Source organism: Anomaloglossus baeobatrachus, chromosome 1 (genome assembly GCF_048569485.1).
Source record: "Anomaloglossus baeobatrachus isolate aAnoBae1 chromosome 1, aAnoBae1.hap1, whole genome shotgun sequence".
NCBI classification, from domain to species: domain Eukaryota; kingdom Metazoa; phylum Chordata; class Amphibia; order Anura; family Aromobatidae; genus Anomaloglossus; species Anomaloglossus baeobatrachus.
In genome coordinates, this window is record NC_134353.1 from 612595459 (window position 1) to 612621343 (window position 25885).

The 25885-nt window shown below is 43.1% G+C and overlaps 1 protein-coding gene across 5 annotated transcripts in view; it reads left to right on the forward strand.

The window, feature by feature from the left end:
* Nucleotides 1–25885, forward strand: part of AOPEP (aminopeptidase O (putative)) — a 670220-nt gene that overhangs the window by 93417 nt on the left and 550918 nt on the right. For all 5 annotated transcript variants that reach the window (XR_012724789.1, XM_075318588.1, XM_075318578.1 and 2 more), the window contains exon 4: nucleotides 1381–1547. Coding sequence is in view for 4 of the 5 variants with exons in the window: in XM_075318588.1 (XP_075174703.1) it covers nucleotides 1381–1547 (167 nt within the window). In the remaining variant the exon portion in view is untranslated. The remainder of the gene's footprint in view (nucleotides 1–1380; nucleotides 1548–25885) is intronic.

Sequence of the window (25885 nt, forward strand, 5' to 3'; positions counted from 1 at the left end):
GCGCCACATACATATACTACTAACATAATTATAGATGGGATAATGATGACATCCTGGTATAGTGTAGCTTTAATAAAAATATTAATGTAAGCTACCTGGCTAATAAGTGAAGCCATTGCTGCTGGCATCTATCTTTTAATTTTCGTCTTCATGAATGCTTAGTTGGTATTGTTTATTTAATATAGAAACTTTAAAGTGGTTATTGGGCTCCTATGTAATAAAGTAATTTGTCCATTCCTGACTTATTATATAACTTAAAATGAACCTGAGGCATCTAGTACACAATGATGGCCACATGTGTACCTAGTCCACTTACAATGATGTGGTACATGTAGGTATACCTAATGCTGTAAGGGGCTCTAAGATTTTAAAACTTTGTCCCTACATCAACATTTCAGAAATCATTGGCCAAAGCTATAGCTAAATAAGGTGCCATATAATGCACTACTGGTATTATTAAGTGGACATATAATGTAAAGTAGTAAATTTAGTGCCCTCATCATACCCTGTTGGAGGTTATAATGGTCAGAGGAAGTGTCCATTTAGTAAACTCTGCCCATAAGGTAACAAACAAAGCCTTCACAGTGCCATAAACTGTTCATCATAAATGCCATGGCCAGATGTTATTTCTCGATTAGAGAAAAGGCAAATCAAGTTTTACTGTGCAAAGTTTTTTTCCTGGAATCCAGTCTTGCAGCATGAAAAAATTATATGCTTACAAACATTACAAAACTGCTTATAGTTTCCAAGAAAATTATCATATTTGAGAAAAGGCAAATTCAAATGACTAAGAAAGCTTCTACAGTGAATGGCTTATGCCAAATGTGGACCTGATCCTGCACTGATATCTAAGTATCCAACTCCTTCTGCTTGACTGACATCTTCTATATTATTTGACTTGACTTTAGGGAAAGGAGCCATCAATCAAGCTGTAGAAGGCAGCTCTGGATAGGGAATAGAGCTGGAGTGACAGAGGCTTCAGATCCTCCATAGCCATTTGCATATTGCCTTATTGGTGTGTGGGTTTTGTTTGTTTCCAGCAATTTTGGTATTGCTGGCCATGGGGCTGAAGCTTCACCAACTCATTTTGAGCCAATGCCAACATGATTTTGTTTCACAATCATACCATGAGGCTGCAGCATGAAGAATTGCAGCCATTGAAATATGCAATAAGGGCGCTTATTTTTATATAGTTTCATATTGGATCCCATTTTGGAACTTTTACATTGGATATACGTAAATGAAATAGGCAGAACAGATTTGATTATTAAAACTAGTAAATGAACATAAATGACCACTGACAATAATTTGTATTGTTAAGAAAATGTGTTAAACATGCGCTGTTGTGAAATGATGTGATGATATTGTTTTTTTGTCTAGGCCTTGTGTCTTTACCTTTGGATCACCTATTAACAACAGGGCCCTTTTTCCATGTCAAGAGCCACCAATGGCCATGTCAACCTGGGATGCAACTGTCCGGACTCACAGCAGTTCTATTGTATTAATGAGTGGAGAAAATTTTGCTGCTCCAAATTACTGCTCTCAAGGTGAGGAACCAAATCCAAATGTATCATGATCAAAGTATTTGGTAAAGCTCAGAGAAGAGGATGCTCTTTTTCACATTTCCCTCTAGGACCAAAATAATGAAATTATCTACAAGGGGGGCCATAAGTATGCATACACCCTGATAAAATAGAAGTGGTTGTTGATATCACCTTAGGCGGGCTTTGCACGTTGCGACATCGCAAGCCGATGCTGCGATATCGCACTCGATAGTCCCCGCCCCCGTCGCAGGTACGATATCGTGTGATAGCTGGCGTAGCGAAAATTATCGCTACGCCAGCTTCACACGCACTCACCCGCCCTGCGACCGTCGCTCTGGCCGTCGCCCCGCCTCCTTCCTAAGGGGGCAGGTCATGCGGCGTCATAGCGACGTCACACGGCAGGCGACCAATAGCGGCGGAGGGGCGGAGATGAGCAGGATGTAAACTTCCTGCCCACCTCCTTCCTTCCGCATATCCTACGGAAGCCGCGGTGACGCCGGTAGGAGATGTTCCTCGCTCCTGCGGCTTCACACACAGCGATGTGTGCTGCCGCAGGAACGAGGAACCACATCGGACCGTCGCGTCAGCGTAATTATGGATTACGCCGACGCTGCACCGATGATATGATTATGACGATTTTGCGCTTGTAAATCGTATCATCTAGGCTTTACACACTACAATGTCACATGCGATGCCGGATGTGCGTCACTTTCAATTTGACCCCACCGACATCACACCTGCGATGTCGTAGTGTGCAAAGCCGCCCTTACTGTTTGTGGCATATTAGTACATGGGAGGGGCAAAACATTTGAGGCTTGGTGACTCCCATGGCGGCCATCTGAAAAGCCGCCATTTTGAATTCAACTTTACTCTTTTTTATCAGGGTGTATGCATACTTATGGCCCACTCTGTATATTGGTTCTAATAAATCATTGAGGATTTACCTGCCACTTTCCAATGAAATTTCTAAAGTTCCAGTAGCCTAAGGGCTTTTTCACAAGTCCATGCAATTTGGTTGGATGTCTGATCGCAACGCAATGACTGGCTATAGCACTCTTGACCCGAGAATAACAGCTTCATATATTTATATGAAGTTGTCATGTTCGGGTCGAGAGACGCATAGCCAATGTCACGCTGGGTGCGGGGAATGACACCCAGCAAGTGGACTCCTGGGAATAAGGGAAGCTGAAACACAAAGAGGGGGGGTTAAACAGGGGGCCTTCTGCGTTGCCCTGAAACTGGGGGGGGTCCTGCGCTAGCCCTCAAAACACAAGTACATATAAGGGTTAGGAGGTGCGGCCCACCAACGTGCCCCTGTCTCCTAGCCAGACCCTAGGACTAAATCCCACCACCCACCAATCCACAGAGGAACAAACAAACACAAAAATAAACAGCAAAATGGGAAAAAGGAAAAACAACAACTTATCTTGAGAGGGAATCTTCAGAATATACAGCAACAGTAGTCTGAAGCCACATGTACTTCTGAGCAGCAACTTCTCCAAGTGAAGAGTATAACCCGCACTGAAGGAGTGAGAGGCCCCACGTTATAAAGGCCCTTAATTACCAGCTGGAGGAAAGGCTCCTCCAAACTGGCAATGAAACAGAAAAAAACCCTAAATCAAGCCCTTAAAGGGACAGCGTTCATTAACGTCTGGACGATCGCCGGGCCCTTCTGCACCTGGTCCCAGCAGCAGCACCTGAAGGTCCAGACACATCCGTGACAGCCAGTCAGTGCATTGTGATCAGACATCCAACTGAATTGCATAGACTTGGGAAAGAGCCCTTAGGAGGTAATTCATCAAGACCACAGTTGTATATACCAGTGTCAATTACAAGTCTGCTAGAGTAAGGTGCAGCAAATTCATTAAGACAGTCACACCTATTAATAATAAATTTGGCCACTCTTTTGGGCTGCCAGTCCACTAAAGACGGAAATGTATTTCATGGACTGCAGTACATTTCCTCTTTAAGTTATGCCAGATTCTAAGGTATGTTATAAGGAATTTGTTAGGCCGCACTGGAGCAGTTCCCTGATGCTAAGCTCTGCCCATCTTCGGTAAAGAGGCAAAGCCGTCATAAAAATGCTATAAGATGTAAAACAAATTGTGCAACCACGTATAGAGCCAAAACGTTTTAATTTTATAAGTCAAGTTTGTGCCTTAAAATGTTAACTGAATCCCCCTCCTTGTGTTTTATGCCAGTAAGCCCAAGACTTAAGGGGGCTTTACACGCTACAATATCGTTAATGTTTTATTGTCGGGGTCACGTTGTTAGTGACGCACATCCGGCGTCATTAACGATATCGCAGCGTGTGACACTTATCAGCGACCTTAAGCGACCTCAAAAATGGTGAAAATCGTTCACCATGGAGAGGTCGTCCCAAAAACAAAAATCGGTAATGGTTGATTATCGATGTTGTTCGTCGCTCCTGCGGCAGCACACATCGCTGTGTGTGACACCGCAGGAGAGCCGAACATCTCCTTACCTGACGCCGGCCGTAATGCGGAAGGAAGAAGGTGGGTGGGATGTTACGTCCTGCTCATCTCCGCCCCTCCGCTTTGATTGGCCGGCCGCTTAGTGACGTCGCGGTGACGTCGCTGTGATGCCGAACGTCCCTCCCCCTTGAGGGAGGGATTGTTCGGCAGTCACAGCGACACCGCCGACCAGGTAAGTGCGTGTGACGCTGCCGTAGCGATAATGTTCACTACGGCAGCGAACACACGATATCGCACACACGACGAGGGCGGGTGCTTACACGCTCGATATCGCTAGCAATTGCTAGCCCGCTTTACCCCAAGTCTTCATGTCAAGCCCCCCACTACCCATATATAGCAGTGCAGATAGTTTTTTTTTCTTTTCTGTTTTTGAGCATGCTCCAAATCCTTTACGGACCTGTAGAGAAGTGGATGAAGCTAGAAGACATGCAAGGAAGCTGCTACGTGGGTAAATCAGCTCACCGATGCCTTCTTTATTCCCATGGACTGCGAGACTGCTCTGTCCAGTGGTTATGGTCATATCAATGGGCAGGAGGAATTAAAATTAAGACCTTTAGTAAGTTTAGCGCATCCTAGAATGGGGTATATTGGACATTTAAATTAGATGTGGCCTCCTTTTAATAAATGAATAAATTAAATGCTTTTGTTTCTTTACAGTGTTCTGTACTGACTTATATATATATATATATATATATATATATATATATATACAGTATATATAAATGCTTTTCATGATTCGGGTTTTCAAATTCACTTGCTTTATTTTACCATTCGTATCAGAGGACTCCTTTTTTTCTGTGAGTAAAGCGGACATTAACGATTGTGAACAGCTTAAAAAAATCCCATATATCTAGGGTGTACAAATGTGGATCTTTGCCTTTCAAAATGAAGAAATGAAAAGATGATTTAATCCTCTGACAGGATGTCAAAGTGACAATGATATTCCAAGTTGTTGGCAGGACTGGTCCTAAACTTAGTCATTTGTGCCTAATGGCAGAGATGTTACTTTGAAGGGCAATGATTTTCTATTCATTATTTCTGAATGACTCATGTTAGACTTGAGTAATTATAAGGTAATTTTAGATTTTCCACAGCCCTTTTCCACCTCCAAGTGAGCATAAAAATGGAATGTATTTACTTAAAACAGATTAGCTCATTCAAACTTCAGTTCACATGGTCCCACCCATCCTGTGTACCGCTTTATTCCCTCTCCACAGACACCCGGTATGTGCATTTCTGTGCTCAAACAAATCAAGAGAATGGTGTATTTTTTTTGGTGTGCATGCAGGAGATCAGTCTCACAAACTGAACAAAGGCGACAACATAAGGAATAACACAACTTGTGGTCTCCATGCAAATGATCATATTTGTGAAATGCAAAGTGTAATGTGTAACAAAACTACAATGAATGATTCATGCAAAATGTCGTCCTAATGCTGTAATGATAATAACCTTTATTTTGGACAGTGATATTTGCAGTCAGTTTTCGATTAGGCTTCACTCACATATAGACATGAGGGAACCCAAGGTTCGGTGTTCAATGTTCGTACCAAACACAGACTTTAGAAAAAAAGCAAGTTCTGGTGCTTTACGTATGCTCACCACTCACACGAGTATCGCTGTGCCCGGGTACATTCGGTGCTTGGCTCAGTGTGAGCAGCTTGCAGTGTTTGATCAGCTCACACTGGGGGTAACAACAGCGTTATCGGATGTAGTGTGCCCCAAAAAATAAAATGGAAAACCCTGTCCACCTGCTCTTCTAAGTGTTCTGTTTATGGCTGGCTGCATGTGGGTGGAGGGGCGGTCACGCACGCTAGCGATATCAGTAACGATATTACAGCGTGTAAAGTGGCCTTTAGGCAAGTCAATGGGAAACTTAATTTTTTTTACAGTGGTCCCTCTCAGGATGCCTGGCGAGCTGTAATAATGCTGAAATTGATGAGAAAATGCTGAAACTGAATGGGAACAGCATGGCGAAGATGCCTGGATGCATGTCTAACTCACAGCTGTTTTTTGGGAATAATGTTGCCAGAGCATTATATCACTTTTACAGAGTGACAATAAAAGCTACAAAACCAAATCTAAATTGGATTTTACAGGAAAAAAATGTTAAACAGTCTTTCCTGTATAGTGAGTTGTACATAAGGTAAAATAAAAAAGGGGAAAAAAACTCTTCCCCTTTAACCTATGTTCACACGTAGAACTTTTGCTTTTGTTTTTCTCTTTGCTTTTAATCCTGAAATGTTCACTGGGAAATGTAATTGTAACATTTTACTACGTTATCTGGGTATGAGGTGTGTGTGAAATGGTCAGACACCTCCTGTTTAATTTAAGAAAGAGTTAAGCAGGGTTTACAAGCTGCAACATTGCTAGCAATGTTGAGCGCGATTGCACCCGCCCCGTCATACGTGCGATATTGTGTGATCGCTGCCGTAGCGAACATTATCACTACGGCAGCGTCACATGCACATACCTGCTCTGCAATGTCGCTCTGGCCGGCGAATCGCCTCCTTTCTAAGGGGGTGGTTCATGTGGCGTCACAGCGACGTCACACTGCAGGCGTCCAATAGAAGTGGAGGGGCGGAGATGAGCAGGACGTAACATCCCGCCCACCTCCTTCCTTCTGCATTGCCGGTGGAGACAGGTAAGGAGATGTTCGTTGCTCCTGCGGTGTCACACATAGTGATGTGTGGTGCCGCAGGAACGAGGAACAACATCGCTACAAAAAATAAAACAATATTTTGATTCAGGACGACCTCTCCGCGGCAAACGATTTTGACCGCTTTTGCGATCGCTCATAAGTGTCACACACAGCGATATCGTTAATGTCGCCGGATGTGCCTCACAATTCATTAATGATATCGTAGCGTGTAAACCCCGCTTAAGTCTTAAACTCACAAAGCTTACGCTGTCAATGCAAGGGCTGCCAAAAAATAGAAGGAGGTGCAATAGACCCTGGAAGACACATAGAGGAAATGCTCTGAATACATTTTTCAAATATTTTAATGAAATTTAACAGACAAATCTGTGACTTAATGCATGGAAAGATTTTATCATGTTGTGGATTGTGGAAGAGATGTATGTGACCAGAAAGACTATTCATTTCCATCAGATGATACTGACATTTGACAGCAAGAACTCCAATAAGATGGAACAAAACAAGAACTTGACTTGAATGAACAGAAAGCAGTTTATATGCCTAGTAAAGACTAAGGCGGGCTTTACACGTTGCGACATTGCTAGCAATTGGTAGCAATGTCCAGAGCGATAGCACTTGCCCCCGTCATACATGTGATATCTGATGCTTGCTGCCATAGCTTCACACGCACATACCTGGTCGGCGACAGCGCTGTGACTGCCGAAGAATCCATCCTTCAAGGGGGAGGTGCGTTCGGCACCACAGCGACATCACCGCAACGTCACTAAGCGGCCGGCCAATAGAAGCGGAGGGGCGGAGATGAGCGGGTCATAACATCCCGCCCACCTCCTTCCTTCCGCATTGCTGGTGGACGCAGGTAAGGAGATGTTTGTCGTTCCTGCGGTTTCACACACAGCGATGTATGATGCTGCAGGAACGACAAACCACATCATATCTGCAGCAGTAACGACATTATGGAAATGAACGACGTGACACAGATCAGCGATTTTGTACGCTTTCGCGCTTGTTCATCGTCGCACCTAGGATTTACACATTGCGATGTCGCTACCGGAGCCGGATGTGCGTCACTAACGACAATATATCGGTAGCGATGTTGCAACGTGTAAAGCCCGCCTAAGTGCATAGTAACAATTTTAGCAACACTGTTGTATTAAAATTGTATTCAATTTTTGTTTTTTTCTAAGATGTAATGGTAAGAAAGAGCCTTTATCATGGTAGTCATGCTGGTGTAAAACCAGTGTCAGGAAAATAGAGCTGAGCAGCCACAAAACCAATTTTAACGTTTTTAGGAATAAGTTACAGAACACAATTTTGTGGCAGTATATCGTGGTAGTTGTGTGGGAGTGAAACCTGTGTCATGAAGACAGAGATGACGAAAATATATATCCTTGTTTGGATGAGGAGGGATGTACATTAATACAAATTACAAAACTTAACATTTTGAGTGACATTAGGTTTGTTTTGTGTCATATGGTGAGGTGGCAAAGTCTAGCCCTTGTTCAATTTTACAAGAGTCAGCTTGTCTGTATTTTCCGGTGACAGGATGCGCCTATCTGTTATGGTGGTCTTGGTGGCACTAAAAACCCTCTCAGAAAAGATGCTAGTGGAAGGGCAGTCCAGCACCTCCAAGGTGTACAAGGAGAGTTTTTGTCAATCACATACAATGCTGGTACAGTTGCCTAGGTACTCCTTTACCATCTTCGTCAACTTCTCTCTCCTTGTAAGAGTACCCCGCACAGCCATCCCTTGGTGCTGGGACAGTTGATGAAACTGTCCAATGACTTGGACGTTGTGCTTCTGCCTGTGTTGCACCAGGTTGCATGTCCCTCCTCTCTAATCATTGTTTGTCCAAAGAAGAGGTACCTCTGCCCCCAGCGTTGTCGGATGAGTATTTTTTTAACAACTGTTCAACAATGGCCTTCTGGTATTGTTGCACTTTATTAGCACTTTCTGAAACTGGAAGGAGAAATGGAAATTTTTCCTTGTACCATGGGTCAAGAAAGGTGCATAACCAGAATTTGGTGATGGCCAAAATGTGTATCACGCGAGGGTTTGGGAATGCAGTAGGACATGAACTCTGCCATGTGTGCCAGACTACCAAGAGGCAACCTTTGTGTCCTCGCATCTGTTCTATTAGATGCATAACTCAAGTCACCACGCAATCTCGCTAGAAAAAGACTTTGCCTCACCATGGAATTTAAAGGCTTTACTTCATTGTAGCCAATCTAAGTTACCCTTTCAGGTAAAACTTTCCTCTCTATTTAAAGATACTATTGCGTCCTGGAGGATATAAAGGAAAAATATAAATTGTCTTTTAGAATTTCAAAGTATCTGCCTATATGGAACAACTCTGAATTTAGACAAGGTAATGAGATGAGAATAAACTATTCTGGGAATGAAGGACAAGAGGGATCCACAATGTTGGCCATCTCTTGCATAACTTAGCAACAAATGGTTGCAGGCTGACGTGCGCCCCCCAGCCTGTGACAGTCTATGCTGCAGTCATCGCTCATCACGGCTCAGTAATGGGCTACACTCAGAGCTGGCAATCTTCTCTATGGCTGCTAGCTGTGACATGTAGCAGAGTTCGATGTGTCGTCGTGGGACATCGTGTGGATTACACCGGAGCTGGAGGGCTGTATTGGGGATTAATAAAGTGGTGAAGGAGGGCGCGTTCTGTACTTTATTCCAAATAAAGGATTTTTCTCTGTGTCTTGTTGATTTACATTCATTTACAGGTTTGTCATGCAGGTATCTCATAGACGCCTGTGCCATCACAAACCTAGGGTTTAGTAGCAGCTGTGCACTGCTATTAACCCCTGCTATTACCCCGATTGGCACCGCACATGGGCAACGGGAAGGGTCGGTAATGTACCAGCATTGTCACATCTAATAGATGTGGCAATACCGGGCGGCTGCGGGATCAGAATATACCAGCCCCAAGCCGGCATTATCATGGCTGGGGATGAAAATTGGGGGGGGACCGCACGTCTTTTTTTTTTAATTATTTAACAAAAGAAAAGCCGCATGCATTTACTCTTCTTTTGATACACAGCCAAGATAAGCACAGGGCTGGGGCTGCAGCCTGCTAATCTGTGCTGGGTGTCAGAATACGATTTCAGACGATTTCAGCACCAAATGTGCACCTACTGGCAAAGAAATGTGGCACAAAATGCGTCAAAACACTGCGTTTTTTTTGCTAGGAGGTGTAGATTGGATGCAAGGATACGGTGTAAAAATGTCAGCACCAAATTTGCATCCCTTGGCCCAAAAAAAATCTACCGTCAGGTGGAAATTTGGTGTTGAAATCTGGTCCAGACAATTTCAGCACCAAATGTGCACCTCCTGGCACAAAAACGCGGCAAAAATCGCGGGAAAAAAAACGCGACAAAAAAGTGTCAAAACACCGCGGGGTTTTTTGCCAGAAGGTGTAGATTGGATGCAGGAATATGGTGAAAAAATTGCAACACCAAATTTGCTTCCCTTGGCCCAAAAATGAAGAAAAAAAAAAAAAAAAGAAAAAAAAAAACAGGTGGAAATTTGGTGCTGAAATCTGGTGCAGATGATTTCAGCATCAAATATGCACCTCCTGGCAAAAAAATGCAGCAAAAATCGCGGAAAAACAAAAACGCGGCAAAAAAATTGTGGCAAATAAATGCGTCAAAACACCGCGTTTTTTTGCCAGGAGGTGTAGATTGGATGCAGGAATATGGTGTAAAATTTTCAGCACCAAATTTGCATCTCTTGGCCAAAAAAACTGTGATTTTCTGCTAGGAGATGCAGGTCTGTGAACTCAGTGACCTCCACCTGAGGTCAGGTTACCTGCGATCACAGGTGAAGGACCATGGGAATGTTCAGCTGTGACCGCAAATGACCTGAGTGACATCACCGCTCATTGCGCAGCTCATTCATTCTCTGGAGCTCACAGAGAGTGGTCGTGCTCTATGGCCTCTCTCTGTGATATTCAGATGTGGCAGAGCTGAAGAGGCATGGGACCTCGTTTGGATTACGCCGGACCTGGAGGGCTGTGTTGGGGGTTAATAAAGTGATGAAGGAGGGGGTGTTTGTATTTTATTCCAAATAAAAGGATTTTTCTATGTGTTTATTTACATTAATTTACAGGTTTGTGATGCGGGTATCTGATAGACGCCTGTGCCATCACAATGTGAATGTATAGTGTCGTTTGCTCTACCAAAATCACAATAACAGCCAAGCAAAGGTATAAAAATTGTGGTAACAATTAAAATGTAACCTTTTAATATGTAATAATTAAAAAGCCATAAACCACACAACAATTACGGTTGTATAGCCAACCCAAAAAATGGAGCAGATGTCGGGCTTCTAATATTGCCAACTCAGGACAACCTTCACATGGAGGGGGAACTCCTTCCTCCGTAGTGATGGTAATGAAGACAACACTAAATGAGTTGTCAGATACAATGAACAGTATTGATCAGGGTCAATAAAGGTGGTGTCACACACAGCGATGACGACAACGACGTTGCTGCTACGTCACCATTTTCTGTGACGTTGCAGCGATGTCCCGTCGCTGTCGCTGTGTGTGACATCCAGCAATGAGCTGGCCCCTGCTGTGAGGTCATTGCTCGTTGCTGAATGTCCTGCTTCATTTTTTCGTCGTCGCTCTCCCGCTGTGAAGCACACATCGCTGTGTGTGACAGCGATAGAGCAACGAAATGAAGCGAGCAGGGAGCAGGAACCGGCGTCTGGCAGCTGCGGAAAGCTGTAACCACTGTAAACATCAGGTAACCAAGGGAAGACCTTTCCCTGGTTACCCGATATTTACCTTCGTTACCAGCCTCCGCCGCTCTTGCTGCTAGTGCCGGCTCCTGCTCCCTGTACATGTAGCTGCAGTACGCATCGGGTAATTAACCCTATGTGTACTGTAGCTAGGAGAGCAAGGAGCCAGCGCTAAGCAGTGTGCGCGGCTCCCTGCTCTCTGCACTGTGACATGTAGCTGCAGTACACATCGGGTTAATTAACCCGATGTGTACTGTAGCTAGGAGAGCAAGGAGCCAGCGCTAAGCAGTGTGCGCGGCTCCCTGCTCTCTGCACTGTGACATGTAGCTGCAGTACACATCGGGTTAATTAACCCGATGTGTACTGTAACTAGGAGAGCAAGGAGCCAGCGCTAAGCAGTGTGCGCGGCTCCCTGCTCTCTGCACATGTAGCGACGTTATGATCGCTGCTGCGTCGCTGTGTTTGACAGCTAAGCAGCGATCATAACAGCGACTTACAAGGTCACTGTTACGTCACAGAAAATGGTGACGTAACAGCGATGTCGTCGCTGTCGCTATGTGTGAACCCAGCTTTAGACAAAACTTACTATAATCTCAATCTCAAAAAGAGAAAAAAACACACAAAGTTGTCCAATATATAGAGGGGCGGCGATCGTTACAGCCTCACACTACCCCTCAATTGGCAACCATCTGACCTGATATGCTCCTAGACTTCCCGACGCGTTTTATATTTTGCTTACTCCTCAGAGGACTATGGTCATGAAAGAGCTGTAAAAATGAGCAATAAGTCAGAATAATACCTGAACCTAAACAAAGAATCTAGCGTATATTGCAAAAAACAGATGTTTTTACCTTCAGTAAAATGGACCTCCAGCATGTTGTGTCTGGGCCTGGCATAAAGCACAGGACTTTGAAAAGCCCACCTTTAAATATCCTGTGGGCGTGTGGGGCTAGCTCCACTTGAACCAATGAAGCCAGGTGTACGCCCTGATGTAGTCGTGCTGACGTATGCCGATAAACCGCCCATGTGGCCGAGTCATAGGGTGGTAGGTTAGAGACGTTACCGCCCACCGAGGTGACGTCAGTCCGGCCGCTTGTTGCTGGCGGTGCGCACGATAAACCGTGCATTTTCGGTCGCACGGTAATCATGCACAACGCCAATACAAACAGCCGATCGGACATATGGCTCACTTGTATCCGGTCACGTGGCAATCCGGAAAACCACGCGACCGTACAAGCATTCCAGGACACACGTGGAGCTCTGCCCACCTGCAACGTCACACGCTCAATCACATCCGGTGATACGGCCATCTGGGAGCGCGCACGTGACCCTACAGGAAGCACAGGACACACACGAAGCTCCACCCACCTGCAACGTCACGCGCTCAATCACAGCCAATTGCGCGGCCGTCCAGGAGCTCACACGTGGCCATCAAAGGAGGTGCCAGACGCTAGGGAGATTACACCCATTACAGCGTCACACGTCCAATCAAAATGGACCACCATCAACATATGTATGTCATGCCCATAATTGCGCAATACTTCCATTGCAATAATAAAAGCGCCCCCAGTTATGTAACTATCGTAAATGACACCTTCTGCACGGACTAAAGCTGGGTTTACACACTGCAACATCGCAAAGGACATCGCTGTAATGTCACCGGTTTGGTGACGCAATAGCGACCTCCCTAAGTCTCTGCTAAGTCTCTGGTGAGCGTTCAAACAGGCAAACCTGGTCAACAACTCAACAGTGATCCGGACCTGCAGAGCGACCTAGCTGGTTGTTGGGGACGTTGATAAGCAGCCTTTTGAAAGGGAAGTTGCTAACAAAGTCGCTGCAAAGTCTTCACACACTGAAACTTCATGCTGCACAGCGGGAAACAAAGGACCTAGGAATGGTCCTGAACGATTTGTAACGATTACAACTTCACAGCAGGGGCCGGGTCGCTGATAGGTTTCACACACTGCAACATCGCAAACAACATCGCTATTGCGTCACCAAACCGGTGACGTTACAGCGATGTCGTTTGAGATGTTGCAGTGTGTAAACCCAGCTTTAGTGAGAACATATGTTAAAAGGCAGGATATAGCAATAACTGATCTACATCCATGGTGTTAATTACATTAACAAAGGTGATGATATTTTACAGTAATGATTAATAAATGATCTAGTGAGGCATAATATACTGGGCTTAATTAATAAAGGCGGGGATAAGGTGATTCTTTTATGTGATAAGCTGAGAAAGATACTCAAAGGGATGAATTGCAATACACGCTAGACAAAACTTGTCCTATAATTTAATTCAAATAATGGACACTCATAATTGGAATTAAGGCAGGCATCCCCAAAGGTACCCCAAAGGAGCACAGGGGAAGAGGCAACTGTAAATCCACAATGAATTGAGAATAAGGTCAATACAAAGACAAGAAAAAAATGGAAAAAAGAAAGAAAAAAACGAAAAAGACACTAGATAGGCCAGAGTTCCTATAATGTCCCTATAAGGCCCTAGATTCTTTGTTTAGGTTCAGGTATTATTCTGACTTATTGCTCATTTTTACAGCTCTTTCATGACCATAGTCCCCTGAGGAGTAAGCGAATTATGAAACGCGTCGGGAGGTCTAGGAGCATATCAGGTCAGATGGTTGCCAATTGAGGGGTAGTGTGAGGCTGTAATGATCGCCCCCCCCCCTCTATATATTGGACAACTTTGTGTGTTTTTTTTCTCTTTTTGACATTGAGATTATAGTAAGTTTTGTCTAATTGACCCTGATCAATACTGTTCATTGTATCTGACAACTCATTTAGTGTTGTCTTCATTACCATCACTACGGAGGAAGGAGTTCCCCCTCCATGTGAAGGTTGTCCTGAGTTGGCAATATTAGGAGCCCGACATCTGCTCCATTTTTTGGGTTGGTTGTACAACCGTAATTGTTGTGTGGTTTATGACTTTTTAATTATTACATATTAAGGGTTACATTTTAATTGTTACCACAATTTTTATAGCTTTGCTTGGCTGATCTGTGCCATCACAAACCTAGGGTTTAGTAGCAGCTGTTCTGGATTGTCACATCTTATAGATGCGGCAATACCGGGCAACTGCAGGCTGGAATACCAGCCCCCAGTCGGCGTTATCTTGGCTGGGGATGAAAAGTGGGGGACACCGCACGTCGATTTTTTTTTTTGATTATTATTTATTTAAACAAAAAAAAGCGCATACGGTTTCTCTTAGACCGGAATCACACTTGCGAGGGACTCATGAGAGTCTGCCATGGCAAAGCCTCGCACGTGTGACTGGGGGCACTGGATACACAGCACAGATACAGCCTGACAGCTGGGGCTGCAGTCGTGGGCTATGTCTGTGCTGCCAATTGTTTTATTTGTTTATTTTTTACCACGATACTGACACGCAGCCAGTTCTACTGCTTTCCCCGCCCACTGGCCTTCCTGCCGCCTGTGATTTGTTGCAGTCAGGTGACACGCTGCCACTCAGGGTGGGGGCGTGTCTATCTGCAACCAATTACACGCGCCGTGGGCGGGCAAAGAAGTGAATATTGAATTGTCGGCTCCAGAAGGTAAAAGCGTGACACGGAAGGAGTGTGCCGCCATGACACAGCCTCGGTGAGTACACGGCGCGTGCTCCTGCCCCCCTATCCCCTCCACAGACATTTTTAATCTCAGGATTCTGGTGCCCATTGACGTATAAGGGCACCAGATTCTGGAGGAGATCGAACTTATTTTTAAATCTGTCAGTGATCCGCCGGTCCCGGTTTTTGGGGCGTTCGATCAGCTCTTCTCTTTTTTTTTGTTTTCTTATTGTTTTACTTTGAAAGGAACATAGTGGTTGGCATTAATATGTGGGGTAGTAAGAGGAGCAGTGTTTTTGTGCCACATAACAGGTCCAGTAACACGTACAGCAACAGCGTCTCAGCATTGTAGTATTAGCATAATGAGGCACTTGTGGTTGTTGGGAATAGAGATTAGTGAACCTGTTTGGTTTGCATTCACCAATTTCAGATTCAGTATGAGCCTTAGCCGGTTCATTCGGGTTCGGCTTACTGAACACTTTGCTCAAAAGTTGGCAATGTTCAGTAGTGTTCATATGCAGAAAACCCACTCCCGGCCCAACACAACCATGACAAGTATAGGCATGGCTGTGATTGACCAGGGAAATCACTGTAAAAAAAATAGGAAGTAAAAGTATTAAAGCATGACATACTTACCGAGTCTCCCACCGGCTGTAACAGCTCCCGCAGCTGTACTTCCAGGGCCACTGATTATCCCTCATCCATATTCCCTGCTTTCCCCACCTGCTGGTGTCTCTTACTTGCTGCAGTCAGAACTTGCCCCCAGACAGAATCTGTGATTGGTTGAAATTACAGACCCTGTCTGCGGGTCGATATCATGGTTTATCTTGGCTTTGTATCAAAATAGAAGGAACCACATGCATTTTTTTTTTATTATTATTATTATTTAAAAATACATAAGTAAAAAAAGATGTTCTGTCCCCCCAATTTTGATACCAAGCCAAGATAAAATCTGACAGGCTGGGGAGACCAATGGTTATTGGACCCCTCCAGTCTAAATATGGCAGCCTGAAACTGCTCAGAATTGTTGCATCCATTAGATGCGACAATCCCAACACTTTACCTGGTTCTTTCCAATTGCCCTGGTGCGGTAGTAATCAGGGTAATAATGGGCTAATGGCAGCTCACAGCTGCCACTAAGCCCTAGATTTGTAATAGGAGGTGTCTAATACTTTGAAATAAAATACATGAAATACCCTCTTTCACTACTTTATTAACCCCCAAAAGACCCGGGTCTGACGTAATCTATACAAGGTTTCACGATGATTCCAGCTCTGTTACATCTGAAGGCACAGCGCATGGCCATAGAACATGACCGCACGCTGTGACTTCAGGCAGAGACTGAGCCCCACCTGTGATTGCAAGTAACTTGACCTCTGGGGACCTCAATGAACTCTCACTGAGTTCACAGACCTGCATCTCCTGGCAGAAAACTGCATTTTTTTGCAAGAGATGCAGATTTGGTGCTACACTTTCTACACCATATTGCTGCACCCAATCAATGCCTGCTGACAAAAAAACGCATCACTACTACATGCGGTATGATGCAGTAGCAATGCAATTTGTTTTGCTTGGAGGTGTACATTTGGTGCTGGAATATGAGCCTATAAGAATCAGATTGACTACATATGTGTTCGACAAAGATGGAGGTCATCAATCATTACCATGAAAACAAGGACAGGAGCTGACTGGGGAACTGATCATGAACTTTTGACAGCAAAGATTATAGCCAAGCTGCTCAAAAAAACTAGAAACAGGTCATTTCTAATTTTGATTTCGCCAACATATCTGAAGTATTTGGACAGATTTCACAACCAATTTATATCTCTGGACACGGATGAAAGAAATCCTGGGGAATTATGGACACATATAAAGACTATTGTTACTGAAGCAGCCAGAAAGACAATAAAGAAGAGACAGAAGAGACACCCCACAGCCATGGTTAACAAAAGAGACCTTAAAGATTATCGGAGAAAGATGGATGGCAAAAGGTAACAGGCAGATCACAGACAACATCAGTAAAAGACTAAAGAGAGCCATTTGAGCAGAGAGAGCACTTTATTACCAAAATATATGTACAGAGATAGAAAATTAACATCTGAAGGGTAAGTCCAGGAAGTCATGCCAAAAGATAAAAGAGATATGATGAAAGTTTCAACTAAAAGTGAGAGTGTTGAAAAACGCCAATAGGAAGTAACTAATTGAGCCAGAACAGATCATGGAAAGCTGGAAAGAATTTCACGCAGCTCCTCTCCAAGAATTACACAGTGATACGGGAAGAAACAGAGATCGGAATTAGTAATAAGTAATGAGTTCACACTTCCATTATTTTGTCTCAGTCACAATCCGCCGCTCTGAGAAACAACGCAATCCTTTTGGCGGATTATGTTGTTTCACATAGATTTGTATGAGCGGCGGATTACGACGGATGACTTTGCGTTGCATCCGCCACGCGGGGCATCAGTCGTTTACTGACTGTCCGTCGGGCAGGAGGAACACAGAATGCAATTTTTTTTGTAGTGGCAAAAAAACGCACCCTGCAGGATTCAGTCAGAATGCGTTAGGAGGCATAATGTATGTCTATGGAGCAGGATTCCATCGTCATGCGTCACGCGACGGATTCCAGTGTCGGAGTCCATCCTGTTCTACTGAGCATGCCCAGTATGTCGAACCGTAGGTTTGAAGTTGTCTAACAATCATTCCAGGTCTCTCTCTCTCTCAAAATACTAGTGAAGATCCTACAAAGATGGCTATAGCCGTAGACAAAGTAGACAAAGAGGTGACAGAGGAACAAGCAAGATTCAGAAAAGTCAAAGGACAAAAATGTAATTCCTAACATTAGATGGAAAAGTATATACCAAGGAGCTCTATTTTTGCTTCATCGAATAGAGCAAAGCCTTTGACTGTATTGATCATCAGAAACTTTGGAATACATGAAGGATATGGGTGTGCCAAACCATCTAATCAACCACACCTTTGCATCGACCAAAAAGCAAACGTTTAAATGGAAAACTGTGACATGGCATGGTTCAAAGTAGAACAAGGCATCAGGCAACTATTCTCAATACAATGGATCTCAAAAAGAATAAACAAATCAATTTTGGAACAAATAAAGCCAGACATGTCACTCAATGATCATGTCAAAGCAAGGATCACCAAGGTACGACTTGCCTACTTTGGACACATCATATGAAAAGAACAATCACTGGAGAACGACATCATGGTCGGAAAAATAGAAGGAACATCGACAAAGAGGAACAGCAGCAGCCCGATAGCTTGATACTATCAACATAATAGTGGAGAAGACCCTGGTGGACCTATTCAGGCTTGCACAAGATCGATCTTTCTATAGAGCATTCATCCATCAAGTCATCATGAAGGCCATTAAAAGAAGAAGAATGTTCTACAGGACTGGTATCTACCACCATATGGTCACCATATGGCAGTAATAAAGATTATATTCAGCAACAGGGTGACTATAGAGGGGAGGTGTTGGTACATAATATGGAGATATATATATATATGTATATATATATATATATATATATATATATATATATATATATATATATATATATATATATATATATATACACACCCACACCCACAAGGACATACATAAATCTTTCTATATCCCTTCCACCCCCACCACAAGTGCCGAAGGGGAGGGGTGGACAAAGAGAAGCCAATTTTTACACTTTGTCCTCAGCTAGGATGGGAGGAGTCTTCTCCAACACCTGGCAATACACATACCCCCATTACATCAGTTTTCAACCAATGATAGAGGGGTAATGAATCTTAGCACAGGTGCCGTAAATAAGCCCAAACTTTCTGTGACTTGCTCTCTTTGCCTCTTGCCTCTTTCTTGTTGGACCAATATGAACCATGACCAACGCATGGCTAAGTATCAACCCCCCTGTACTTTACCTGTAACTATATAGGGATAGTGTTAGTGTTGGGTGGGCTGTAATGGTGTGAATGTTTTGGCCAACATGGGTGGTATATTATTTTGGTAATAGTGGTTTTAATGGGTTTAATGGTGTATTAGTGAAGGTACTATTTATTGTTCTTTTAATGTATTGTAATTGGATACAATTTAGTATATGCATTTCATTTTGATTCATATATGTATTGACATGTGCTAGTATTTTATTGTGTATTAAGCGTAGTCATGTTGGCGAATAAAATTGTTATAATTTATTATTATAGCAAAGTGTCCTGAGTCTGCATGTGTTTGGGATACACCAGATAAAGCAAGATAGTAGTAACAGAGAAAATATACTCTTGTGAAGAAATCCTTGCATAGGAAGGTGGCAATAATTATAGAATAAGTAATTTATTCCCCTTACACAGTGGTCATCTGCTGAGGGTCTCCTATAGCCACTGTGCCACCGTAGTTGTAATCAGGGTTTCTTGATTATGGGCCCACTCAGAAGTTTCGCCTCTCCCCTTCCCCCCAAATGAACCCCTAGCTACGCCTCTGTGCAGCGTAAGGGGGTCCTACAAATACTGGCCCTGTTCTGTTACTGACACGGGTTCCATAATCCTTGGGTTCATTGGGGTTTAAGTACTGGATACAAAGTTGTTCTTGGATTAGGAGATTTTAGTCTTCCTCAAATCCCATGAGAATAAATGGTTTAAATGTCTATGTCCTTAAAGACAATGGACATACTGACCTTTAGCAGATCCATTATCTAAAAAATAACCCAGCACCAAGTTGTTGAATACAGAATATTAAAGGGGTTTTCCCACTAAACAAGTTCATTTTAAAGTTAGATTTAATCAACAGTTCTTGGAATAATAATAATTTCCACAATTGAATGTTCTTGTGCTGAGATAATCTTATATATGTGTCCCTGCTATGCCCTGTGTAATGGCCTTGTCTGAGCATACAGGGACATGACTGATCATGCCATAGCTCCTGGATGTATTAAATATTCAAAAAAACCATACCGCTAATCCATATTGGTGATTATTGAGTTTATCAGTGTAGGTAATTATTTAGGAAAGGTTGCACTAGTGTACTTATATATTAATAAGTAATGTTATGTCACCTACACTGAGAGTCCATATATAAATCCCACCAACATATTGGCAAAAGTGAAAGAATATCCACTATTTTTTGTAAAATAAAGGTATATATACCTATGCATCGTTACTTGTGTTTGTTTTATGTATATCTAATATTTGTAGGCATCCTGGTTATAAACCATATATTGACTATTCTCACAGTGTTCCTCAGCTATTTTTTTCTCGGATCATTCCATATACAAATGTGATTGCATTAAAAGTATTTTCAATAAATGTGATTTTGTTTAATATACCTATGTGACTCATAGTTCTCCTTTCTGTTAATATGTGATGTATCATGGTCATCGCAATCCAAAGGAATTCGATGGTTGAGTCCTGAAATGCATCGAATAAGAAGACTTTCATAATCTAGTGTACATGCTGCAGTCAGTCCATAGTCTAAAGTAAACGCCAGCATCAGAGTGCATTCTTTACTTTATACGTAATTGTGCTGATATTTAGGGTTAGTGACCAACAATTAGAATCTGGCACCTTCACTTTTAGACTTGGCAGCCAAACACACCTAAATGATTTTGAAGCCTAGAGCCCTGGAATGGGACTTTCCTTTCACTTAATGTGTATACATTATTAGGTCAAGCTTTGGCTACAATAAGGTCATGTCTAAGCAGCGCTGTGATCATTTGTAGGTGTGAGTCTCAGACCTCATCATTGTAGACAGTAAATCCACTATGTAAAATCCAACAATTAAAAAGGCAGGACTTTGAAAATGTCAATGTAGTCGTTGTTGCTTGGACTAAAGTGTGGGAATTGGGCTAAATAACATCCTCACTTCACTGATTTTTTTGGAGTCTTGCCTTCTTCTGTTTTTTTGGATGATAGAAGATAAGTAAAAATATATCTCACATACCAGACTACACTGGATTAAAATAATTGTAAATTCTACATGTCCCATCTACTTAAGTTTAATTCCATACTCACAGTTTCGTATTGCTAATAGCAGCAGACCTCGCGACCGCTATAGAGTCTGTGAGTTGAGGAAGTGGTGTCAGTAGTGGTATTGCCATTCTCCCTTCCCCACTTGGCAACACAATGTCAATAGTAACTGTGTCCTGAATGCAGATACAGTTGTAAGTAATGATAGAACAGATACCTGACGGTTTCTGTTCCATCATTTACTTTGTCCCTCTTAGCTCTGAGTCCCAGCACAGCCGATGCGATGACATCCCTACATTACGTCTGCTGTATGAACCTTCATATCACATCTTGCAAAGACAAGAGCAGCAGGGTCAAAGGGCTAGATGAGAAGTTTTTTTTTATTGTTCACATTGAGTACTTGTATTGGGTTGTCATTCTGTGTCTGTGAATGTACTGCGTATTTGTGATGTACTGTGGGGCCATCATACTGTGTGCTAAGGATGTAGTGCCATCATAAAGTGTGGAAAGCTTTGGAGGCGTCACCTGTATCTAAACCGATTGTGGGAAGGAGTGTAACGATCACGGTCACAGAAGTGGCAAGTGAGCCTGGGGTTGGAGGGGGCCAGCCGACCCCAGCGCCTTCTTCAGTTGGATGTGTGTCTCTACACCACAATACATGCCGCTAGCCAATCAAAAGCCAACAGCTGATGGAGGTGCCAGACATTGGCATCGCATGGCAGTGAGAACATGCATCCACATAGCGGGCACAACAATGTCAGTTGCCGTACACTGCTCTGGCTACAGAGGTGAACACTGCTGGATGTGGGAAGGTTTTGTTTTTCTTCTGCATTAGAGGCAGAATGGGGAACATCTATATCAGGAAGGAACTCAAGATTTGGTCATACATACCAGAATGGAGGACATATTTATCAGGAAAGGGCCCAGGATGGGGATATATGTACTAGAATGGGTACATATTTACCAGCATGGGGCCCAGGATTTGGAACACATATGGGAGGGGCCCCCTACATAATGAAGTGGGAGGGAAGGACAGGACTTATGTTAGCACATCTGATCAACATTAGAGAACCACAGGTCTAAATTTGCAACGGGGACCCATTGGACTTCAGTTATGCACCTGACTGTGGGGGGTGATCACACTGTGTTGGAGGGGGGTGCTGTGGGAGCCATTATACTATATAGAAGGCTGTGTGGGAGCCATTTTACTGTATGGGGACAATTATACTGTGTAGGGGTTTGTAGCGAGCATTATATTGTGTGGAGAGCTGGGTGGTAGATTGTGGGGGGGGGGCAATTATACAGTGTAGATTGCTGTGTGAAGGTCAACATACTTTGTGGTCTGCTGCGTGTGGGCAATTACACTATGTATAGCGTAGAGTAGAGTGTAGAGCTGTGTAGGGGGCATTATACTGTGTTAGAAGACTGTGTGGGTCATTATACTGTGTTGTTGGACTGTGAGTGCTATTATAATTTGTTGTAGGACTGTAGGGGGCCATTATATTGTATTGTGGAACTGTGGGGGTCATCATACTGTGTAAGAGTAACTGTAAGCCTAATAATATATGTGCTGGAACTATGGGGACATCACTGTGTTGGGGGCAATATGGAGGCATTGTAATGTGTTGGGGGGCACTGTGTGGGCATCATACTGGGTGGGGACGTATACTATGGAGTCAACATATTGTGCCTGTGGAAGGTATTGTAGAGAAATTCACCATGGCTGTATCAACCTATGTTTGGTAGAAGGGACATTTTTATGGGGGTCATGAATGGGGCAGTGTAATAGGTGAGAACACTAAGGGGTTTCAACAGGGGCAAAAATACTTTGTTACTGCTACATACAATACATGTCCCTCTCTGTCTTTAAAAGTTGGGAGAAACACCCTTCTTTTACTATGCCTATGTGCCGTGACCTACTCTGCCTATCATTTTTTTGGGAGGGGGAGGGGACAGGCTCAATTAGAATGTCTACTGTGGGACCCCAAGGTTTCTATGTATGCCTCTGCAAACTCATGCTATAAAAGGTTATTATTATACATTTATAAAGCATACAATTACTTTTGGTAAACATAAATCTTATGTGCAGCTGTATTCTTTGAAGCTCTTGGAACAGTCTTGGTTATTGATTAATAAAAGTGTCTTTGTATACGCATCTCATGTACGTAACATTACACAGAACAAAACAATAAAGTGGCTGCTTGAAATTTATTACATGTACAGTTTACACTCCAGACATTTTCTTCTGCTCACAGAAGCACTACTTGTCTCCTTCTGTCTGAAGAGTGGCAATACATTGTTCCCATGACATTAAAAATAACATACTAAAATAATATACAAACCAACAGCTTTTGTCTGAGCATGTTCTAATTTTAAATTCAGACATTGTTTTCATTGTCTGATGAAAGATTTGACTTTATTTCTTAAGGCCATGTGACTCATGCTGAACTTTCCCTAAGTAATGAAATGGAAAATACGACTAACTAGTCTGCTAGTAACAAAGACTTTCTACTCAATACCGATGTATGGTAGGTGATCAAGCCGCATGAATAGGTCTTCGCAGTAGGGCAGCATACAAATGGCAGCATTAGCTTGTGCTTTTGTTTTGTTTTTAATATACAGTGCCTACAAGTAGTATTCAACCCCCTGCAGATTTAGCAGGTTTGATAAGATGCAAATAAGTTAGAGCCTGCAAACTTCAAACAAGAGCAGGATTTACTAACAGATGCATAAATCTTACAAACCAACAAGTTATGTTGCTCAGTTAAATTTTAATACATTTTAAACATAAAAGTGTGGGTCAATTATTATTCAACCCCTAGGTTTAATATTTTGTGGAATAACCCTTGTTTGCAATTACAGCTAATAATCGTCTTTTATAAGACCTGATCAGGCCGGCACAGGTCTCTGGAGTTATCTTGGCCCACTCCTCCATGCAGATCTTCTCCAAGTTATCTAGGTTCTTTGGGTGTCTCATGTGGACTTTAATCTTGAGCTCCTTCCACAAGTTTTCAATTGGGTTAAGGTCAGGAGACTGACTAGGCCACTGCAACACCTTGATTTTTTTTTCCCTCTTGAACCAGGCCTTGGTTTCCTTGGCTGTGTGTTTTGGGTCGTTGTCTTGTTGGAAGATGAAATGACGACCCATCTTAAGATCCTTGATGGAGGAGCAGAGGTTCTTGGCCAAAATCTCCAGGTAGGCCGAGCTATCCATCTTCCCATGGATGCGGACCAGATGGCCAGGCCCCTTGGCTGAGAAACAGCCCCACAGCATGATGCTGCCAACACCATGCTTGACTGTAGGGATGGTATTCTTGGGGTCGTATGCAGTGCCATCCAGTCTCCAAACATCACGTGTGTGGTTGGCACCAAAGATCTCGATCTTGGTCTCATCAGACCAGAGAACCTTGAACCAGTCTGTCTCAGAGTCCTCCAAGTGATCATGAGCAAACTGTAGACGAGCCTTGACATGACGCTTTGAAAGTAAAGGTACCTTACGGGCTCGTCTGGAACGGAGACCATTGCGGTGGAGTACGTTACTTATGGTATTGACTGAAACCAATGTCCCCACTGCCATGAGATCTTCCCGGAGCTCCTTCCTTGTTGTCCTTGGGTTAGCCTTGACTCTTCGGACAAGCCTGGCCTCGGCACGGGTGGAAACTTTCAAAGGCTGTCCAGGCCGTGGAAGGCTAACAGTAGTTCCATAAGCCTTCCACTTCCGGATGATGCTCCCAACAGTGGAGACAGGTAGGCCCAACTCCTTGGAAAGGGTTTTGTACCCCTTGCCAGCCTTGTGACCCTCCACAATCTTGTCTCTGATGGCCTTGGAATGCTCCTTTGTCTTTCCCATGTTGACCAAGTATGAGTGCTGTTCACAAGTTTGGGGAGGGTCTTAATTAGTCAGAAAATGCTGAAAAAAGAGATAATTAATCCAAACATGTGAAGCTCATTGTTCTTTGTGCCTGAAATACTTCTTAATACTTTAGGGGAACCAAACAGAATTCTTGTGGTTTGAGGGGTTGAATAATAAATGACCCTCTGAATAAACTTTTCACAATTTAAAAAAAAAATAAAAAAAGAAATAACATTCTTTTTTGCTGCAGTGCATTTCACACTTCCAGGCTGATCTACAGTCCAAATGTCACAATGCCAAGTTAATTCCGAATGTGTAAACCTGCTAAATCTGCAGGGGGTTGAATACTACTTGTTGGCACTGTACATATATCTACGTGTGTGTATGTGTATTTATATATATATATATATATATATATATATATATATATATATATATATACATATATATATATATATATATATATATATATATATTTATATATATATATACAGTACAGACCAAACGTTTGGACACACCTTCTCATCTCTAGAACAACTATAAAGAGGAGACTTTGTGCAGCAGGCCTTCATGGTAAAATAGCTGCTAGGAAACCACTGCTAAGGACAGGCAACAAGCAGAAGAGGCTTGATTGGGCTAAAGAACACAAGGAATGGACATTAGACCAGTGGAAATCTGTGCTTTGGTCTGATGAGTCCAAATTTGAAATCTTTGGATCCAACCACTGTGTCTTTGTAGAAAAGGTGAATGGATGGATTCTACATGGCTGGTTCCCACAGTGAAGTATGGAGGAGGAGGTGTGATGGGGTGGGGGTTCTTTGCTGGTGACACTATTGGGGATTTATTCAAAATTGAAGCCATACAGAACCAGCATGGCTACCACAGCATCTTGCAGCGGCGTGCTATTCCATCCGATTTGCGTTTTAATTGGACCATTATTTATTTTTCAACAAGACAATGACCCTAAACACACCTCCAGGCTGTGTAAGGGCTATTTGACTAAGAAGGAGAATGATGGGGTGCTACGC